The following is a 17,065-nucleotide window of genomic DNA, read 5'->3' as shown; positions in this document are numbered from 1 at the left end:
TGGTACACAAAAGTATGAACAAATGCCACCTGTTTCCTGCCATTTGGATTGCGGTCATTTTTAAGAGGAAAAGGTATCTGAAAGTGACTCACTGTGTTTCAACCAAAGTCTTTCACTTGTCGTTCAGATTTTTCTTTTCTCTATTATAAAAAATAATCTGTTTTTTTAAACAAACAAACAAAACATTTATTTAGGGTGTCTCAACAATCCCAAACGCTGCTCTCACAATCCCACAAAATCCAGTCCAGTTTTTGATGTTTAACTGCTGCAGTAACATAATGCAGCTTCTTCTTTTACACAGACGCATGACATCATGGCCACTTGGGACGACTTTGGCTTTCAACATAATGACTGGGAAGACATTATTACCTTTCCTGCGGCTGGAAAGAGGCTTTTTCGCTGGGGCGAACACCTGCCAGCTGTGGGCACAGCCCTGTTGACTAACAAGTCCTGACTTACCTTCACCTCACCCATCTTATTGCACCTATATGCCCAGACCTGAGGGATAAATGGAAAAAAATAAAAGCCATGAGTCACCACAAACAGTCAACGAGAACAGGTCAGCTGAAAAAAAAACAAAAAACAAGAATATATTAAAGACACAGTAAATCAGATCAAATGGTGGTATTTATTGTTTCACAGTGCAGGAATACTTGGCCTCTGTCAGTTGAAAAGTGTTGGGATCTGTTAGGAAAAGAGGAAGTGGGGAGGCGGAACATCTGGACTTTATTTGAGCGCTCCAAAGTGAAGAAAAGGTCCAGAAATCAGCTTAAAGGGCATTTTCCATATTAATTGTTGGCCGCAGAACTGCCTCGTTTTAGTTTTATATTTCAAAAGCGAGACTCACGGCTCTTCGTGGGAATATGACGTTTCCATACACTCCACGCCGCGTCTCGCGTGTGTGGGTGTGTGAGCGCGTATTGCGTGAGTGCCTCACTGACGCTCCACAGCCCAGTGTTGTTCTCACAGAGCAGACAGACAGACAGACAGCCGACTGGATTAGATCGACAGAATAGAAACTGCTAGTTCTTCATTTTTTAAAACCTTTTTTAACATAAAAAGTCTGGTTTGACTTTCATAACTTCTTCTTTTTTGGGGGGGTGGGGGGATCATCGCGCCTTTTTGAACAGTTTCGTGGTGGCTCTCAAACCGGTATGGATTTGCCACTGTCTAGAGAAGGCACGCCGTGTGGTCCGCTACCAAAGTTTTGATTGTCACCGTTGGTCTGGAGTAACAGAGGAAGGCGCTGAACTTTGACGCATACGTGAGGACACCTGAAGACAAATATCAAACTGCCGGAGCGTCTCTTTACTCTGCTATCTACTATCTCTCATGGGGTAAGTAATCCCACCATTTAAAGATAAGAGCAAAAAGTAAGAGCATGTGCTTCAGCAGCCTAACAAAGGGGATCCGCACTATTGTATCGCTCCACCAGGCTGATATTTATAGATGCTCGGACTTTGAAAATCAGAGACAGACACTTATCTAAACTCCACGAGGTCCCTCTCATTGCATGAGCAGTGAAGCGTGTCAATAATGCTTGGAAAGTCTCGGCAAACTTTTCAAAATGCCACAATGACTCATGAGTACCTATGCCAGCTCGCTGCGTGGCCGCAGTTAAGAAACGTCACTTCTGCACTTTCACAAGTGTCCCAAGAAAGCAGTTACAGCACAGCGCGAGATGTTTTTTTTCTTCTTCTTTAAATTTGATTCAACGTGACAGCTTCTTAGACGTCGCCCTTTAACGATTAACAATTTGTCGTGTCAAATATTAACGTGCAAGGCAGCTGGACGTGGGCGGGTGGGGGTGTATGTGCACTCTGATGTATGGAAGCTGTACTGTACGAGGCTGAGGGGGAACCGCGCTCAGCCAAACAGCCAGCTTGCCGTGCCCCCCCCCGTTCAACCCCGCACCCCCTCCACGCTGTGACCCCTGATGTTGTTGGGGCTTGTTCATCCGTCACTCTAAAGAAGGCATTGTATTGAAAGGATGTAATAATAAGACAAAAGCCCCCATTATCCCCATGTGCACCGGAGTTAATCTTATGGGCTTGGGAGATAGACTTTTCAGTGAAAACTAGCTCATAGCTTCAACAAGCATGGCCTTAACTGAATCTCGTGCATTGTTATGGGTGGTTTAGAGTGAGAATTAAAACGGAAATGTCATTTGAATACACGTTAATAATACGATGCAGCTGAACTGCAAGTAAGTGGCCTGAATTTGCAAATCCGGATTTGAATTTAACGAAGGTTTTCTTATCACGCATGCTGAGAGCATGCTGACTACACAGCACATATTGTTCCATACTGACTGCACAGCACATACTGTTTCATACTGACCAAATGAGTAAATCCTTAAGTGAAGGATATAGGTGTCAGCAGTCCAGTAGACATCCTGGGAGAATGCTTAAGTTAAAGTGAGATAAGATGATAAGCTAGAGCAAATAATGTTTATTGCTCAGATAAAAGCCTCCATCCATCATGCTCTGTCCTGTGCTTGGTCTGGGTCAGTGTGTCGGTCTACGGTGCGGTGCTCATTAGGAGGCTGTCTGAAAGTACAAAAGTCTGTGGTCATATTATCTCGAGGACCAGCTGAAGAAATGCCGTGAGAAATCAGCGTCTGAAAATGTTGAATAGCTTGAAGCCGGTTAAAATTAAGTACACATCTTCCTGTGATAACATCGAGAATAGTTGTGAAAAGGAAACACAGTCAGCAGCAATAGGGTCACCCTATCAAGTGTTGCACAGGCTGTCAACAGGGTCATTGATGCAGGTGTTGCGCAAGACCGACTTGGTTTGTTTGGTGCATGCATGACCACCTGTGGACTCAGGTGTGTTTCCCAGCATGTCTTGGATAGGACATGACACAACCATCCATCCATCTGTGTTTGTCCCATGTGACCACATGGCTCATTGCACGTGAACAACACCCGCCACAGGCCTGACTGGTGCCGGGCTTCTTTGCTCACCCACCCCCTTCCCCATCCCTTGGCAGGAGTAACAAAAGGGTCAATCAAATTACTGGCTAAATGCCTTTCACAGAGTTGAAGCACACATGGTATTAGTCTTAACAGTCTATATAAAGGAACCTTAAATGTTTTATGTTAAACTGTAGGGACATTTACACAGACCAGCAGCCCATTACCTCATGAGTTCAGGATCTGTGCGATGCTGACCCAGCCCACTGTGCTCAGTGGCCCTCTGTAATGGGAGCCGTTTCAGTGGGGATAGCGTGAGAAATGAAGACGGATAGATGGGGTAAATAAATAAATAGATGTATAAGTGCATGGATGGATAAATAAATTAATGGTAATTTAGCAGTGGGAACTCAATTTGTGGGATTTTTTTTTTAATGGAACAGGTCACTAGGGGGATAAAGTCGGGAATGGGTGGTGGGTGGGTGGCGTTGATCCCTGAAGGATGCTCAGATTTCAGTTAAGGCCTGGGAGCAGTCCACTAATAGGGAGCAGCAAGAAAGCTTTTCTTTGAGGAAGCTGTCTTTCCTTTTGTTGTCTGTGCTTTATTCAGTCAGATCAGGCTCATAACAACACTAAAAGATCAGAGGCATGACCTGCCAGAGGCGCCCTGTCTTTTACTTGGTTCAGTAAAAGCAGTCAGAGGTCAATGCATACATTTAAAAAGAATAGGAACCATGTCAGATAACGAGGGACAACGCCTGTGTTTATACTCCTCTGTTGGGATTTCTCTGTGATATTAATAGTGGTCTGCGGATAGCCATCTGGTTTCTACGTGCTCATGCTGGTAGTCCTTTTTTGTGAAAAACACTTTCCTTGGGTGTGGCAGCTGGAGCAAAATAAACGACTTCTGTTCGCAAGCTGCCGAGGCGCAAGTCACAACACACAGCTGACAGCATGTTGCTATATGATTCACAGCCAAAGCTGGGAGTGCCTCAGATCAGAGAAATACATGTGGTGCGCTTTGCTTTTAGCCTTTTTTTTTTTTTTTAAGCTACAAATGATGTGCTTGCTCTTTGCTGACACCTACTCACTCCAGTTAAAAATAATTATTCTTATGAAAAACACATTTACAAATATGGATTTTATTTTGTTGGGGGAAACAATAGCTGTGAGTATTTTAAAATGCTGTTTCAATCAGCGAAAGAAACCATTAGCTTTAAAGACTCTTTACATTCCTTTTCCACTTGGACAAACTATGAGACCCCCCATGACCAGGCCCTGATGCTTGTAGCAGCATGCCAGGATTTCCTGACACTTTCTGGTGTGGATAAGTCTGTTCCAATTCTCCTGCAGTTTCAAGCTTGGACGAGACAATACTCAGATGCTGCCAATAAGTGGCAATGCAAAAAAAAAAGGTTTTCAGGACAAACTTGCAACATGGGTCTTTCAGAGACAATGACGAATGGATTGAATGCAGGGTTTCTGGTTACTCCTGTGGCTTTGGATCGGTCTTTAGATTGGACAGCGTGATTTATGAACTGAAAGGCAACAGCCTCGTACAGTCTGTCCTCGTGGCAGGCTTAATTAGTGTGGTCATGTCGTGGTTTTCTCATTTCTGATCCTTTTCAGGGCTCGCTCTTGCGCGATCTCGGGGCAGGTACATATGAAGATGCTGTTGTTTTGGAGACCACCTCCTCCTCTTTCTTCCTCTCTCTTGGAAGTCTTTGTTATCCGGTCAGCTTTGTTTGTGCAGCTGGACAACTTGACAGGATTACTTCAACACCCCACCTCCCCAGACCCAGGAGGAAGCTGGAGACAGTTTTCTTGGGTTTTCAATTGCCCTGTTCAGCCAGTGAAAGCCTCCTGAAGCTGTTCCTTTTGTTTGGAGCTGAGAGTTAATTTGCTCTCTCTCGTCCTAATGAGCTTCTTTGGTTGCTAGGTTTTTGTTATATCCACTCACAGGCTTTAAAAGTTAGACAAAATGGCCAACTGTGAGGGCATTTTTATTGAAACTAGCTATTCAGTTTGTTTATCCTGTAAATGCTTCAGCTTAAGTCTTTCCAAGCTGAAAGATATGATGGACTTAACCTACAGCAAAACACAAGCTGGGTCATGATGGAAGCCAGACAGCTCCAATTGAACAGACAGACGGGGCAGAAGTGGATGCCGTTTATTTAAATGATAACTGCTCAGACGTTTTCATTTAAATGTGCCTCGTCTAAGTGAAAGTCAAGTACGGTAGTTGCCTTCTGCTATTCGAAGAGTTCCACAACAGCTACACTGTTTGCTGTTTACATATTACGTAGTGGTAAGCCACTTTAACCAGAGCCAGGATATAATGCAGTATATAAAGAAAAATTAGTAACTGCTGAGTTTATTTATTTGCACTCATGTAATGCCTACAGTATATAAAGCAGACCTTCGAAACTGCCGAAACCGTGTAACATTAGACATCCGTGGCACACATTTGCAGCTCACAAGTATATTTCTTCGCGTTTTGACATATGATGCACTCATGCTGGGGAGATTTCAAAGACATAAATGCTGCCATTCAATGCAATCATTCCTAAACTGTATAAAATACTGGGATACAAGTTAGGGCTGTGTGGACACAACAATGTTCTCTCTCTAGGCAACCGTGTTTTTCTCCATAAAACAGAGCTATGGTTAATGGACCTCTGTTTGCCAGAGGAGTCTGGAGTTGTTTTCCTACACTCGATCATAGGGAGGGATGGAGAGCCACTGTCAATTTATCAACTTATCAGTGGACACTAGACAGGAGCAGTCGGGGTGGCTTTGTGGCTCTTTGCATTCGACTCTGCAGACATTGTTGCGGTTCATTGTGCAGTAAACCTTTTTTGCGTTACTGATTATGGTCTGGTGTACCGTGACTGTTTGTTATGATGTGCAGTGCACTGCAAATCACTGCAGCATCTGTGGAACAAACAGTCACAGTGTCGCAGTCACAGAACCCTCTGCACTACCAATCAACACAAACACATGCATTGATATACACAGTCATGTCTCGTGGTCACTAGCACCGGATGCATTAAATAATCTCAAATTCTCTCACAGCATCTGCGCAGTTACCAAGAGAACATGAGAAGGGGTGGAATTGAAAGTCTAGAAACAGGATATAATAGGAACAGTGAGCTGGGACAAAAGATAACTAAAGAGGGCTGAAAACCTTTCATTAGGAGGCACCTTATTGTAAAAAAAACCAAACAAACAAAAAAAAAACCCAACTATGGGATGGTGTTAGAGGCACATGGTGATTGAAACTCAAGTCACTCAATTTCGCTCTCACACATGAGGTTTCTCACAAGAGGCCAACCAATCCTGACCTCACTTCTCTGCCTGCATTGCATGGCATTGCCTGCACGTACATTGCTGGTTTAAGCCGCCGTACACAGACACGCACTCACACAAAGACACACAGAGACACTCACAAAAGAAAGAAAAAAAGAAAGCTGTGCAAAGTGCAGAGATAAAAAAGCAGAGCGCATATGTGATGCACACATGTTCAGCATCTCTAAGAAAGGCGCCATGTGGTTAACACTACCTTACCTTCAGACACGCACGCCGACAAATTCTGCGCTTTGCAATTTTAAAAGTGGTTTAACCATATCACATGTTGAAGGGTAAATTCTGAGAAGTGTCTTATAAAATTTCCTGAGATTTTGTATTTCAGAAAATCATAATCTTTAAGTGTGTATTTAAGTAATTTAAAATAATAGTGCTTTTTTCTGAAAAGATTAAAACGTTATACTCATTTGTGTATTGCCTGAGAATGTAGTCTATTGATGCAGAGCTACACAGTTCTGTCGAACTGATTGCGCACTATGTGCTGTAATGAAGTCTTTAATAGGGGGCTTTAAGAACATGCTTGCTCCAGATGTGGGCTAAATAAATCCCTCTTGATGTGCATTTGATCACCTCTTTGTGGCCTCGTCTTTTGATCTCTGTGGTGAAGTTTAAAAAATACGAGGTGGGTTGAGGGGTGTCAGAGTAAGGATTATGTGGTTCTGCAAATCGGAGAGCCGCATGAAAGGAGAATATGCAAATATGGGGCAATATAAAAACATGAACAATTTGAAAACGAGACGTAAGTTGACAGGGATGGTCTGAGGGTGAACGTATTACAGTAATTGCCTCTCAGGCGCCGACTTTGGAGATCCCCCACCCCCAAGTAGAGAGAGTGGAGCACTGAGGGGACAGCAGCAGTGGGGGTGATGGTTATAGCTCCCGAGGCTGCACGATGCCCTTCTTTCTGCAGCTCTTTGTCTACAGCTATGTTCAGTTGGTACCCGAAGAACCCTAAAGCACACAAACAGCCACGATATATAAAGCATTATCAAGCTGCAGAGACTGTGATGTGACTTCAGAAAGGAGCAGAAAAGTGACACAATAAGACGTGAGCTAAAAATGCTTTTTTTTTTCCACACTGAGATGTCTTGCCAGATTGCGACCCCCAGAAGAGGCTGTGCCCAAACTGTCAAACTGTTTGACGAGCGAAAGGGTAATCCCTAATTATATGCCAGATCTCGTGTATTGGGGACACGAGCTCTCCTATATCTAGGCGCTTATATGAGGTTTTAGTGGCACGTGATTAATGTTGGTGTAGTAGCAAACAAAGAGAGACAAACATTTGCTATTTGGAGCTAAAATTAAACCTAAAACATAGTGTGAAAACTCAAGTGGAGGAACTGTTTCACCTTTCAGTAAAACGGAACTGCTGTGTGTTTTGTCTCTCGTTTGATGCTATGATGCAGGTGTGACACCGATACTAATGTGTGCTAAATACTTCTGTGTTTTGTTAGTGTTTTTATGACAGAAGGGGATGTAATATATAGATGTCTGTGACATAGTTTAGCAAGCTAGGTTATTGCTCGCCATGTTTTTTTTTTTTTTTTTTTTTTTGTTCTGTTAACGTTGTTGTTCCTCAGTTCAGTTCCCCTCCACATAAACAGTAACATGTTGCAGCAACTATCATATTCATCCAGTCTGTTGTGCCTCTTGATCGTGTTACTGGGCTTGCTAAAAGCCTTCATTTTTCGCATTTCCCCTTGCTTTAGTTTTCATGCGTAGCACCGTTGTGATATGCTGGTCTTTTGAAAACAACAGATCCAAAAGCGACTATATATCTGCCACTTTTCCACTTGTCTATCCTCGGCCCAATGTGTCCTGCTTATGTGTAAGTTTGTAAAATCATCGACAGACTGTCAGGGTCTGTGAATTTTGCTGCTCTCCAAAAATATCAGCTGTCACAACTGTCAAAAACACTGTCCTATCTTTGTGACTTGACTGAAATAACAAAAGTGACAAAAGATGAAAAAGTGTGCATAACACCTCAACTACTAATTCAATCTTTCTGCTTGAACACACAGGTGAATTTGTAACACGTAACATGTTTCCCTTTGAGGTCAGCACACCACGAGTAAGAGGCCTCTCTCGTGACAGGAAATTGAGGTTGTTTACGCTCAACTGAATTCAATTTATTTTTAAATTGGTTACTTCTTTATTTTCACAGCTTTTTTTGCATCCGTCTTGTTGCTGAATTTGTGTGCAGCTGGGCATGAAAGAGAGGGGAAAATAAGTTCAAGCAGTTTTTTTTCTTGTTCTTTTTTGTTTTTCTTTAAACTTCAAATAAGCGAATCTGTCCCTAATGTCGTTTAAAGTCTGGGACAGTCATGTGACAGCAACACCATGCATCCTCCTCTTTCCTGTTAAACCATGAAACTGGGATAATTGCCTTTTCCTGGTAATTGCCAGCAGACAATCAATAGCATCGCTGTGCTGATATAAAATGATTTTCCTCATGGAGGCCTGGCGGTGAATGATTGATTGATTGGTAAAGAGGGACTGGAACCATCTGCCAGCAGACACAGTCCATCCTGTGTTTTTCTTTTTTCTGCGGGCTTGATGCAAGGGTGGGTGTGGGGTCTTGGTGGGCTCCTGTGTGCAAATGGCTTGTGTTTTGACCTGTCAGTGTAAAGAGGAAGGCTCCTATGTCATCACTGATCAAATTTAAGAAAGTTAAAAGTGTAGAAAAAAAAAAAACAGAACTCTGTAAGCATGGTTTAGTCACTTCCTTTCAGCATCTGTGGTAGCAGTGGTGAAACCTTGTGGTGGAGCTAGGTGTTTTTTTCCCCCCCATGTCTGGCATGTTAGCACTTGACATTGGGGGAAACTTTGATATTTGCTGTGCGTTGCATGTGGAATTTTCCCTCTAAGAATCTCTGCTCACACCTCCGCGGGATGTTCACAGCTTTTGCTTTTAGTTCAGTCGAAATAAAAAACCAAACAAAACACATATACAAAGGTCTTTGTTACTTTAACGTGGTGATCTTCATTTACAGTAGAGTAGAATGTGCATGTGGGAAAGTAAGGAAGCAAGATGTAAGTCACTCTGGCTAAAATTTACAGCAAATCATACTCACATTTTAGATTAACACTGATAATTAACACACAAGAAACTGAACAGGAAAGAAAAAAAAATAATGGCACCAGAGGCTTCCTGTGCACCCGTGATAGCATACTTTGAGATAGATCACATTGCATATAAGAGAGATTACATTTGAGAATCCACACATTAACTTTTTCATACAGTTTTTTTTTGAACAGCAGAGGCTGGTCTGAGTATATGTTTCCACTACGGTATCTTGCTCGCAGGGAGTGCGAAAGGCAGATGGAGAAAGATGTGTCACAGGATGTCTCCGACCACAAACAGTTCAACCGTGAAGTGCGCTGAAGGATTATTTGAAGTAAACAGTAAACATATTTGAATGCAGCCAAGATAAAAGTCAAATATAAACTTTCTCAATTCACGGTTCATGGTTGTTGTTGTCTGAAATGGTCTTTAACGAAATCTTTTTGTGTTGTTGAGGTTTAGCATCACTGTGAGTTTCAAATGCTTTCCCCCTGGTGAAAATGGAGCCAGGTAGCAGAAGGTTTAACAAGGAAGTGAGGCTTTGTTTGTTTTCTGGTGCAAACTGGGACTTGTGTGTTTCTAATGAAAAACACCTGAAGCTTTTGTTCAACCGTCAGTGCCACGATGAAGACAAAGCTCTTTCTCTTGTTAAAATCCAAAGAGAGCAAGAGTCTGCTTTCAAGAGCAACCGTCAGGCTCTATCTCCAGCAATCTTTGCATGTTTAAAACCCTTTATGGCCCAAGATTTATACAGGTCTGTTGGACTTATTTTGTAATTTAAGCTGTAAAATGAAAGTAAGATAATAATTCTCATCTTTCAGACACTATTAAGCGAAAAATGCTCATAAGTGTGAAAAATTAAGGCTTACATGGTAAAATCGGAACCTTTTTTTTCTGTTCATGTTCACTCAAAAGTAGCTTGCCTTCCGCTATCATGATGCATCGCATATCCCTGCAACACTAAATAAAGTTTTTTTAAAAATTCGGTGTCAAATGCAGCTGCATACATTTTCTTGCATGTGTGGTGTGAAAACTATACATAGCTGTGAAGTATCACAAACACTGTAAAGCAGAGAAAGGTGCATTACGTGAGAACCTTTGCATCATTTATGAGAAATTTATTATGATACAGATCTCAAAGCTCTCTGATAGGATATCCTGCCACAGGTATCTGTCTCTTGTTTGGCTTCCTTTGTCTTTAATTCACGTGTTGCTTCTCTGCCAGCGTTTGTTTCATCACCTGCTCTTGCACCTTGTTGGGCCTTTGCTGTAAAATCCAGACAGGATGTCATGTTGTCTTTCGGTAACCCATGCTACACCTCCACCTCCACCTTTGTGAAAAACAAAACTAAATTGTCGTCATTCCGATGGAAAAACATCCAATACCTGATTCAAAAACCTGCATGCGCTGTACATGTGTTGGAAGCAACCTCAGATTAAATTTTTAATCTATAATGACTTGAGGGGGCGTCAGAGAAAAGTTGAGAGTAGGTTTCCACCTTCAAGGTGCAGGTTCAAGGTTCTTTATTTGTCACATGCATAGTTATACAAGTATAACACACAGTGAAATGTAGCCTGACACGCTCCTCGACATGTGCAAAAAAATTGGGGGGGGGGGGGTGTAGAGGAAGAACATTTTATATATATATATATATATATATATATATATATATATATATATATATATATATACACATACATTGGGTGAATGTGCAGTAGTAGCAGCAAGCACCTTGAATCAATTTAAGTGGCACTTCTGCATGTGAAAGCTAAAAGTGCATGCATTATGTTTAGGTGCAGGTTTGTAATGTATTTTATTGCACCGATGCATTTAAGTGCAGAAACGTGCACATAAGCAGAAATGTGGTTTATATGTCAAATATAGAAATATATAGAAATATATTTAAATATAGGCCAACGTTTCTACTCTTCCTGTAATTAATCGAAAATTAAGATTTTTCAGGGAGTTGGGGAATTTAAATCTGATATTAGCCAGTTAATAAAATGACTAGAGTGGTTTTAGTTTTATACTACTCTTATGACATTACTTGTGATTATTATTTCAAGTGTTCACATCTAGTCTAAAAGAATTGACACATTGGTAGTCATGGTATGACAACACTTTTTAGCATTGTCACCCTTATTGTGGAAGTGTGACAGTGCTGTCTGGGTCAAATGCTTCAACAAAGGGGCAGGAAGGCGGGGGTTCAGGTGTTGATCAGCCAATGTAGAAACATCTGAGTGATATACTGTATTGCAGGTAGAGCGACAGGGCAGGGTTTAACACATTTAGACGGTGCACTCGGCAAACCAGCCCGTCAAGTTTTCCCACATGAAGTGAAATCCCTTGATGACAGTTGCCAAAAACTCCTTGGTGACAGGCGGACCTTGAGCTGTCTACACAACAGATAAAAAGAGTGCCGTACCGAAAGGAAAAAAAAATGACAGAGCTGAGAGAAAAAAGTCAAGGTGAAACAAAGCTAGCCCAATTTTTTTTTTTTTCTCCATTAGTAGACAGGAGACTGCAGAGACACAGAGGTTCTTTTTCATGAGTTAATTCATTATAGGCTGCAATAATACAACCTAATATAATTACCCGAGTGCAGATGCCACATGTGCTTAAGCTCAAACACTCCTATTTGTGTCTATTACTGGAGCTAAAAGGGATGGGGAGGAGCCCGGCTTTTCTGATAGCAGTTGGATAAGGGAGTGCTTGGCTGTAAATTTCTGCTATGATACAGTTGCTGTAGCCAAATGGAAGCATGCTGTCCCTTTATTAAGGCTGAAGGCCAATGCTATCCACACTGAAGGAGACTATTGTTCTTTGTTCCTGCTTAAGGAAACGGTGTGTTGGTTATTACTGGCAGCCTATAGCAGCTGTGCGCTGAACCTGTCTGAATGCAAGGAGGATGCTTTGCAACACTACTGTCACATTTAGCCGAGTGTGTTACAATGCAATGCAATGCATTGATGGGTTTGTGTATGTATGTGCACGTCACAGCGATGTCTCAGATTCCTGCCTTTGTGTCCAGATGCCGTTCCACATCCATGCTCTCTCTGTCTGGCTTTGTCTTGTTCCTTCTTTATCTTTTAGGCTCTCAGGTTTAGATTCAAAGCCTATTAGAACAGAGAAGAGATCCAGGCCCAGTTTCCACTCATTTCTTCTTTAGCCAACACTTACCTCAGTTCTTCCCTTTCCCTAGCAAAGACAAGGACGCATCAGTGTTGAATTACTCTGAAAGCTAGTCTGCAGAGAGATCATATTTCTTTTGACAGGTTTAAAACACCGGCTCCACTTCTAATTAGATTTCCAGAGCTTCCAACCTTCCTTTATTTTAGATCCTGTAGCTGGGGCCCATTTTTTTTTGTTGTTGCATAAAAAACGAAATTTGAATCCATTTTAGCGGTTCACACTGGGACTTGTTTTTTGGCATGTCATGATAAAACTTTCCTATTAGTTAAATTTTTCCACAGCAGTTTTCATAAAACTAATGATATTCAGAAATCATTATGTAAAAGTGTGGTGTAGAGATAAAACATCTTGTTTTTCAAATCTTAGGAAAGCCCCAACTTTTAACTTTCTGGTATCTATTTGATTAGCTGCAAAACTTTTGGTTGGAAGTGGGTGGCTGGTGCTTGTCAGGATGAAGAGCTCTGGCTGATCCGCATGCTATGCTGAAGTTTCAAGAGGTAACTCACTGGAGTGGAATGGTCTGCTCCCCACAACAATGCCGTGTGTTGACAGCCGAGTGCTTGGACAGGGTTAGTGGAATGTCCCCTTCAGACTGGGAGTGCAGTCCTTTGTCTAAGCACCAGCCCTAACAAAGCATTTATTCTTTCACCTGAAGGTGATCTCTGCTTGTGGAGGTTAATAACTAAAGTACTTTTTTCTTCTTCTTTAGGTTAGGTGCAAAGTCTTTCTGCGGTTGACTTCTTTTCCTTGCAAACTGCAAGGTTTGCCTTTGTGGTTTAAATGTAGCACCCAATTCTTTATTTTTCATCTGTTTTGCTGTAAAGCAACTCAAGGATTTATGACAATAAAAGGTTTTATTTTTGAAGCTCTTGTTTATCGCCATCCTACTGTTCCTGGGTTATTACAGTCAGAATAAGTAAGAATTTTCTAGTTTCCGCTGTACTTAACATGTTTCCTGGATACTCTGTTTTGCTTTAGGTTTTGACTTTGCTGAGCACGTGGCTTTGCTAAAAATATATATTTTCTTTGTCACAGTTTATTACATCGATGCAACAACATTTCCTTTGTTAGTAATCCTGGCCTTCTCTCTTTCTTTGTGTTTACAGGTGACCCACATAGAGCTTCTGAGACGTGACTGTAGGACAGTCTCCCTCCCAGCATCCTTCCTGTCCTTTACTCAAAGGCAGAAACTACTGGCATAGACGCTCTGAACAACACTGTGTGAATGAATCTTTGTCGTAAAGCCGTTGTGCATTGCCACCCTGTCACCATGGGGAGCAAATATTCCCAGTACTACAATAAGACTGTGATTCGCTTATACTACACCTATGCTAAAAACATGACCACGGATGAAATGAGGGAAGAAATTGAGAAAAAAAAAAAAGAACATCCCTCCAGTCTCGAAATATTGATCGTCATCCTTTGCACATTCATCATCCTTGAGAATCTGATGGTCCTGACTGCCGTCTGCCGCAACAAGAAGTTCCATTCGGCTATGTTTTTCTTCATTGGTAACCTGGCATTCTCTGACCTGCTTGCAGGCTCAGCATATATAGCCAACATTTTTCTATCAGGGGCAAATACATTTGAGCTGTTCCCAATACAGTGGTTCATCAGGGAAGGCACAGTGTTCATTGCTCTGGCAGCTTCAGTCTTCAGCCTGTTGGCAATAGCTATAGAGCGCTATATCGCTATCACCAAGGTAAAGGTATACGGCTCCAACAAAACATGCCGAATGTTTCTGCTGATTGGAGCCTGTTGGGTTACCTCCATCCTTCTTGGAGGACTCCCCATCATCGGCTGGAACTGCATCGACAACCTCCCTGAATGCTCGGCAGTTTTGCCACTTTACTCTAAGAAATACATTGTGTTTGTCGTCACTGTTTTCAGCCTCCTACTACTCTCTATTGTCATCCTCTATGTGAAAATCTATTTGATTGTACGCTCCAGCCACCAGGAAGCAACCAACTCACAAGCTTATTCCCTTTTGAAAACGGTCACAATAGTGGTGGGAGTCTTCATTGTCTGCTGGCTGCCCGCTTTTACAATTCTCCTTCTGGATTCGTCCTGCAGCATATATTCCTGCCCTATCCTCTCCAAATCAAGCACCTTTTTTTGCATTGCCACTCTGAATTCTGCGCTTAACCCAGTGATCTACACGCTGCGCAGTAAGGACATGAGAAGGGAGTTCCTCCGTTTGATTTGCTGCTGGGGCGTGCTGCAAAGTGGGCGGCCTTCTGAACGTTGTCTGGTTCCTCTAAAGAGTTCCAGCTCTCTGGAACACTGCACCAACAAACTTGAACACCAGAAAATGCCTATTATGAAAGAATGCACCACCTGTGTTTGATAGGGTTTGATAGGGTGTTTGATAGGGTCCAAGGATATCATGTGTATTAGTGTGAGAAAAAGAAACAAGCTAGCACGTCCTGGATCTAAGACAAGTGGGTGAGGCTGGGACAAAGCTGTCTTTGAGACACAGACTTAAATCTCTCATTACAATTGATACTGTGTGAATTTATAATCGGTATGCAATTAAAATCACCCATGCAGCTGGTGTAAAAATGCAAGAGGAAACCAACGTAGTAAATGAGAAACTATAACGTTCTCATGGGTACTTTTCTCGATTGTGGAGCAAACCATTTTCACTTATATACCTATGATCATGTTCATCTTTTAAATGTGTTAAACCCTTTTAAAAGCCAAAAATAATGTGCATAATATCATAGTTATGTAATAGCTGTTTGGGACTTTCAAGAACTGTGTCAATGCAAAGCTTGCAAAATTGCACTTTGTAGTTTACTGTAGAGATTTCTGCCCTGTGTAAGATTAAACCACATTACTCTTCCTCACTGAAATATGTATGCATTAAGCTTAAAGTTGCATCACTCATTATTTACAGAGTCAGTGGCAGTGGTCAACTGAAACAAAATTACTAAGTAGTCCTTTGACAAAACCAGGACTATATAGTCCCTATATAACCGTACCTTTTGATAAACTACAACAAACTTGTGTAATCTGCTCACATTTAATGCATGAAACTCAGACTGTAAGAGCTAACATGTATGATATACTCCAGATACGGCTTCCATCACTAACACCCCTCCCCTCATTTGTCCTCTTAATCTGCCCCTCTTGCTTTTACTGTTGTCTTTTGTATCTAAACAGTTTCCGTTGAGGAAGGCCTAATCAGAATGCACATTTCCTTAAGGGAGTAGGCACAGATGGCAAATTTGACTCAATAACAGCTGTTTAGAAGCTTTAACTAAAAGAACAGATGCCCTTGCAGTGTTGTAGTAACATAGAATCAATGTGCTGCCTCTGTTTGTGCCTTCCTCATGGGGGCAAAAGGCTGAATGTATGTATGAAGTGTTCGGGGCATGTACCCCATTGTCGACAGTATTATTAACCATCATTTGGAATTACAAAGTCATTGACAAACAGAGAGTGGGATAAACAGGGTAGATCACTCTTACTGTGAATTTTCAAACAGCACCATGAACAAGAATTTGTTGTGAACATCTTGGTTTAATTTGCAAACCATAAGCCGTGTGCAAATAAAGATCCAAACCCGTCTCATGTTTCTCAAGACCCCTCACCTTGTCTACAAAATAGCAGAAGATCCGGTTTCAGACGCACGAGAGGTATCTGCCCTCCTGGGAGGTCAGCTTCATCCTCGTTCCCTGACATCCTACAACACGCAACTTCCCTCAGCCATAGGAAGTTCTATTTTTTCAGTGTCCGGTTCCTGTTGTTTAGGCTTACTGTAACCTTCTTCTCATGGACACACAATTAAAACTCTTCTCCCTGTCAGTGTTTTTATTTTTTATTTTATTTTTTATATTGACTTCTAAATTTAGATGGACACGCACTTTGGCAGCTTCCGTGATGTTTCCTTTCCCCCATTTTTTTTTTTTTTTTAAATCGGTGTACCTATGAGTTTGCCAACTTTTATGTTATATATATAAATAACTGTGTATGTTTTGTATGTATGTGTCTTTGTACAGTATGTATGACTTTTTTTATGCAATGTCTTGTGTGCAATAGTTGTGTGTGTCCAGTAGCACGCTTCCTGTATTAAACTGGTACAATCTGAAACACTAATAGGTACATGCCTTTTTGTTAATTCCAGTTTTATAAAAATAAATGAAATACTGAAAAAAAAGTGTGCGTGTGATTTTTAGCTTTACTCAACCAGTGTGGCAGCTGCAACTTTTCTGCATGTCCTGAGTTGCCTCTTTTTTTTTTATTGTGAATCCATCTTAGAAGGAATTAAAATGCAGCATTAAATCCAAACATGCTCTGACAAGGTCAGAAAAACACTAGCCTCAACATGAAAGCCTGTGATTGTTTGTGCAAATACTGCTTTGTGATTAATCATGGCTATCTTACCTGATGAAAATATAGCTTTGCTTTAAGGCTAAAGGTAGACCTGAAAAGGATGGGAAGCTGGGCAGAGGACAGAGTGCGGGGGCTTAAAGTGGGGTGTGGTGGAGAAGATGGCCTGTTTGTAAGTGTTTGTCTGAG

General features: G+C 41.6%; 1 protein-coding gene across 1 annotated transcript; it reads left to right on the top strand.

Annotated features, from left to right (window-relative positions):
• The first annotated feature begins 746 nt into the window (after positions 1-746).
• Positions 747-16,715, top strand: s1pr2 (sphingosine-1-phosphate receptor 2). The gene is made up of 2 exons (XM_085454522.1): positions 747-1,337; positions 13,648-16,715. The coding sequence occupies exon 2, from the start codon at positions 13,767-13,769 to the stop codon at positions 14,886-14,888; it is 1,122 nt and encodes a 373-aa protein (XP_085310648.1). The 5' UTR covers positions 747-1,337; positions 13,648-13,766; the 3' UTR covers positions 14,889-16,715.
• The last annotated feature ends 350 nt before the right edge of the window (positions 16,716-17,065 follow it).

This window comes from Copadichromis virginalis, linkage group LG4, assembly GCF_057382275.1.
Source record: "Copadichromis virginalis isolate Kocher_CV1m ecotype Utaka linkage group LG4, C_Virginalis_male_GT1.1, whole genome shotgun sequence".
Classification (NCBI taxonomy): Eukaryota; Metazoa; Chordata; class Actinopteri; order Cichliformes; family Cichlidae; genus Copadichromis; species Copadichromis virginalis.
The sequence above is the reverse complement of the archived record's forward strand: the minus strand, read 5'-3'. Positions and strand labels throughout refer to the sequence as shown.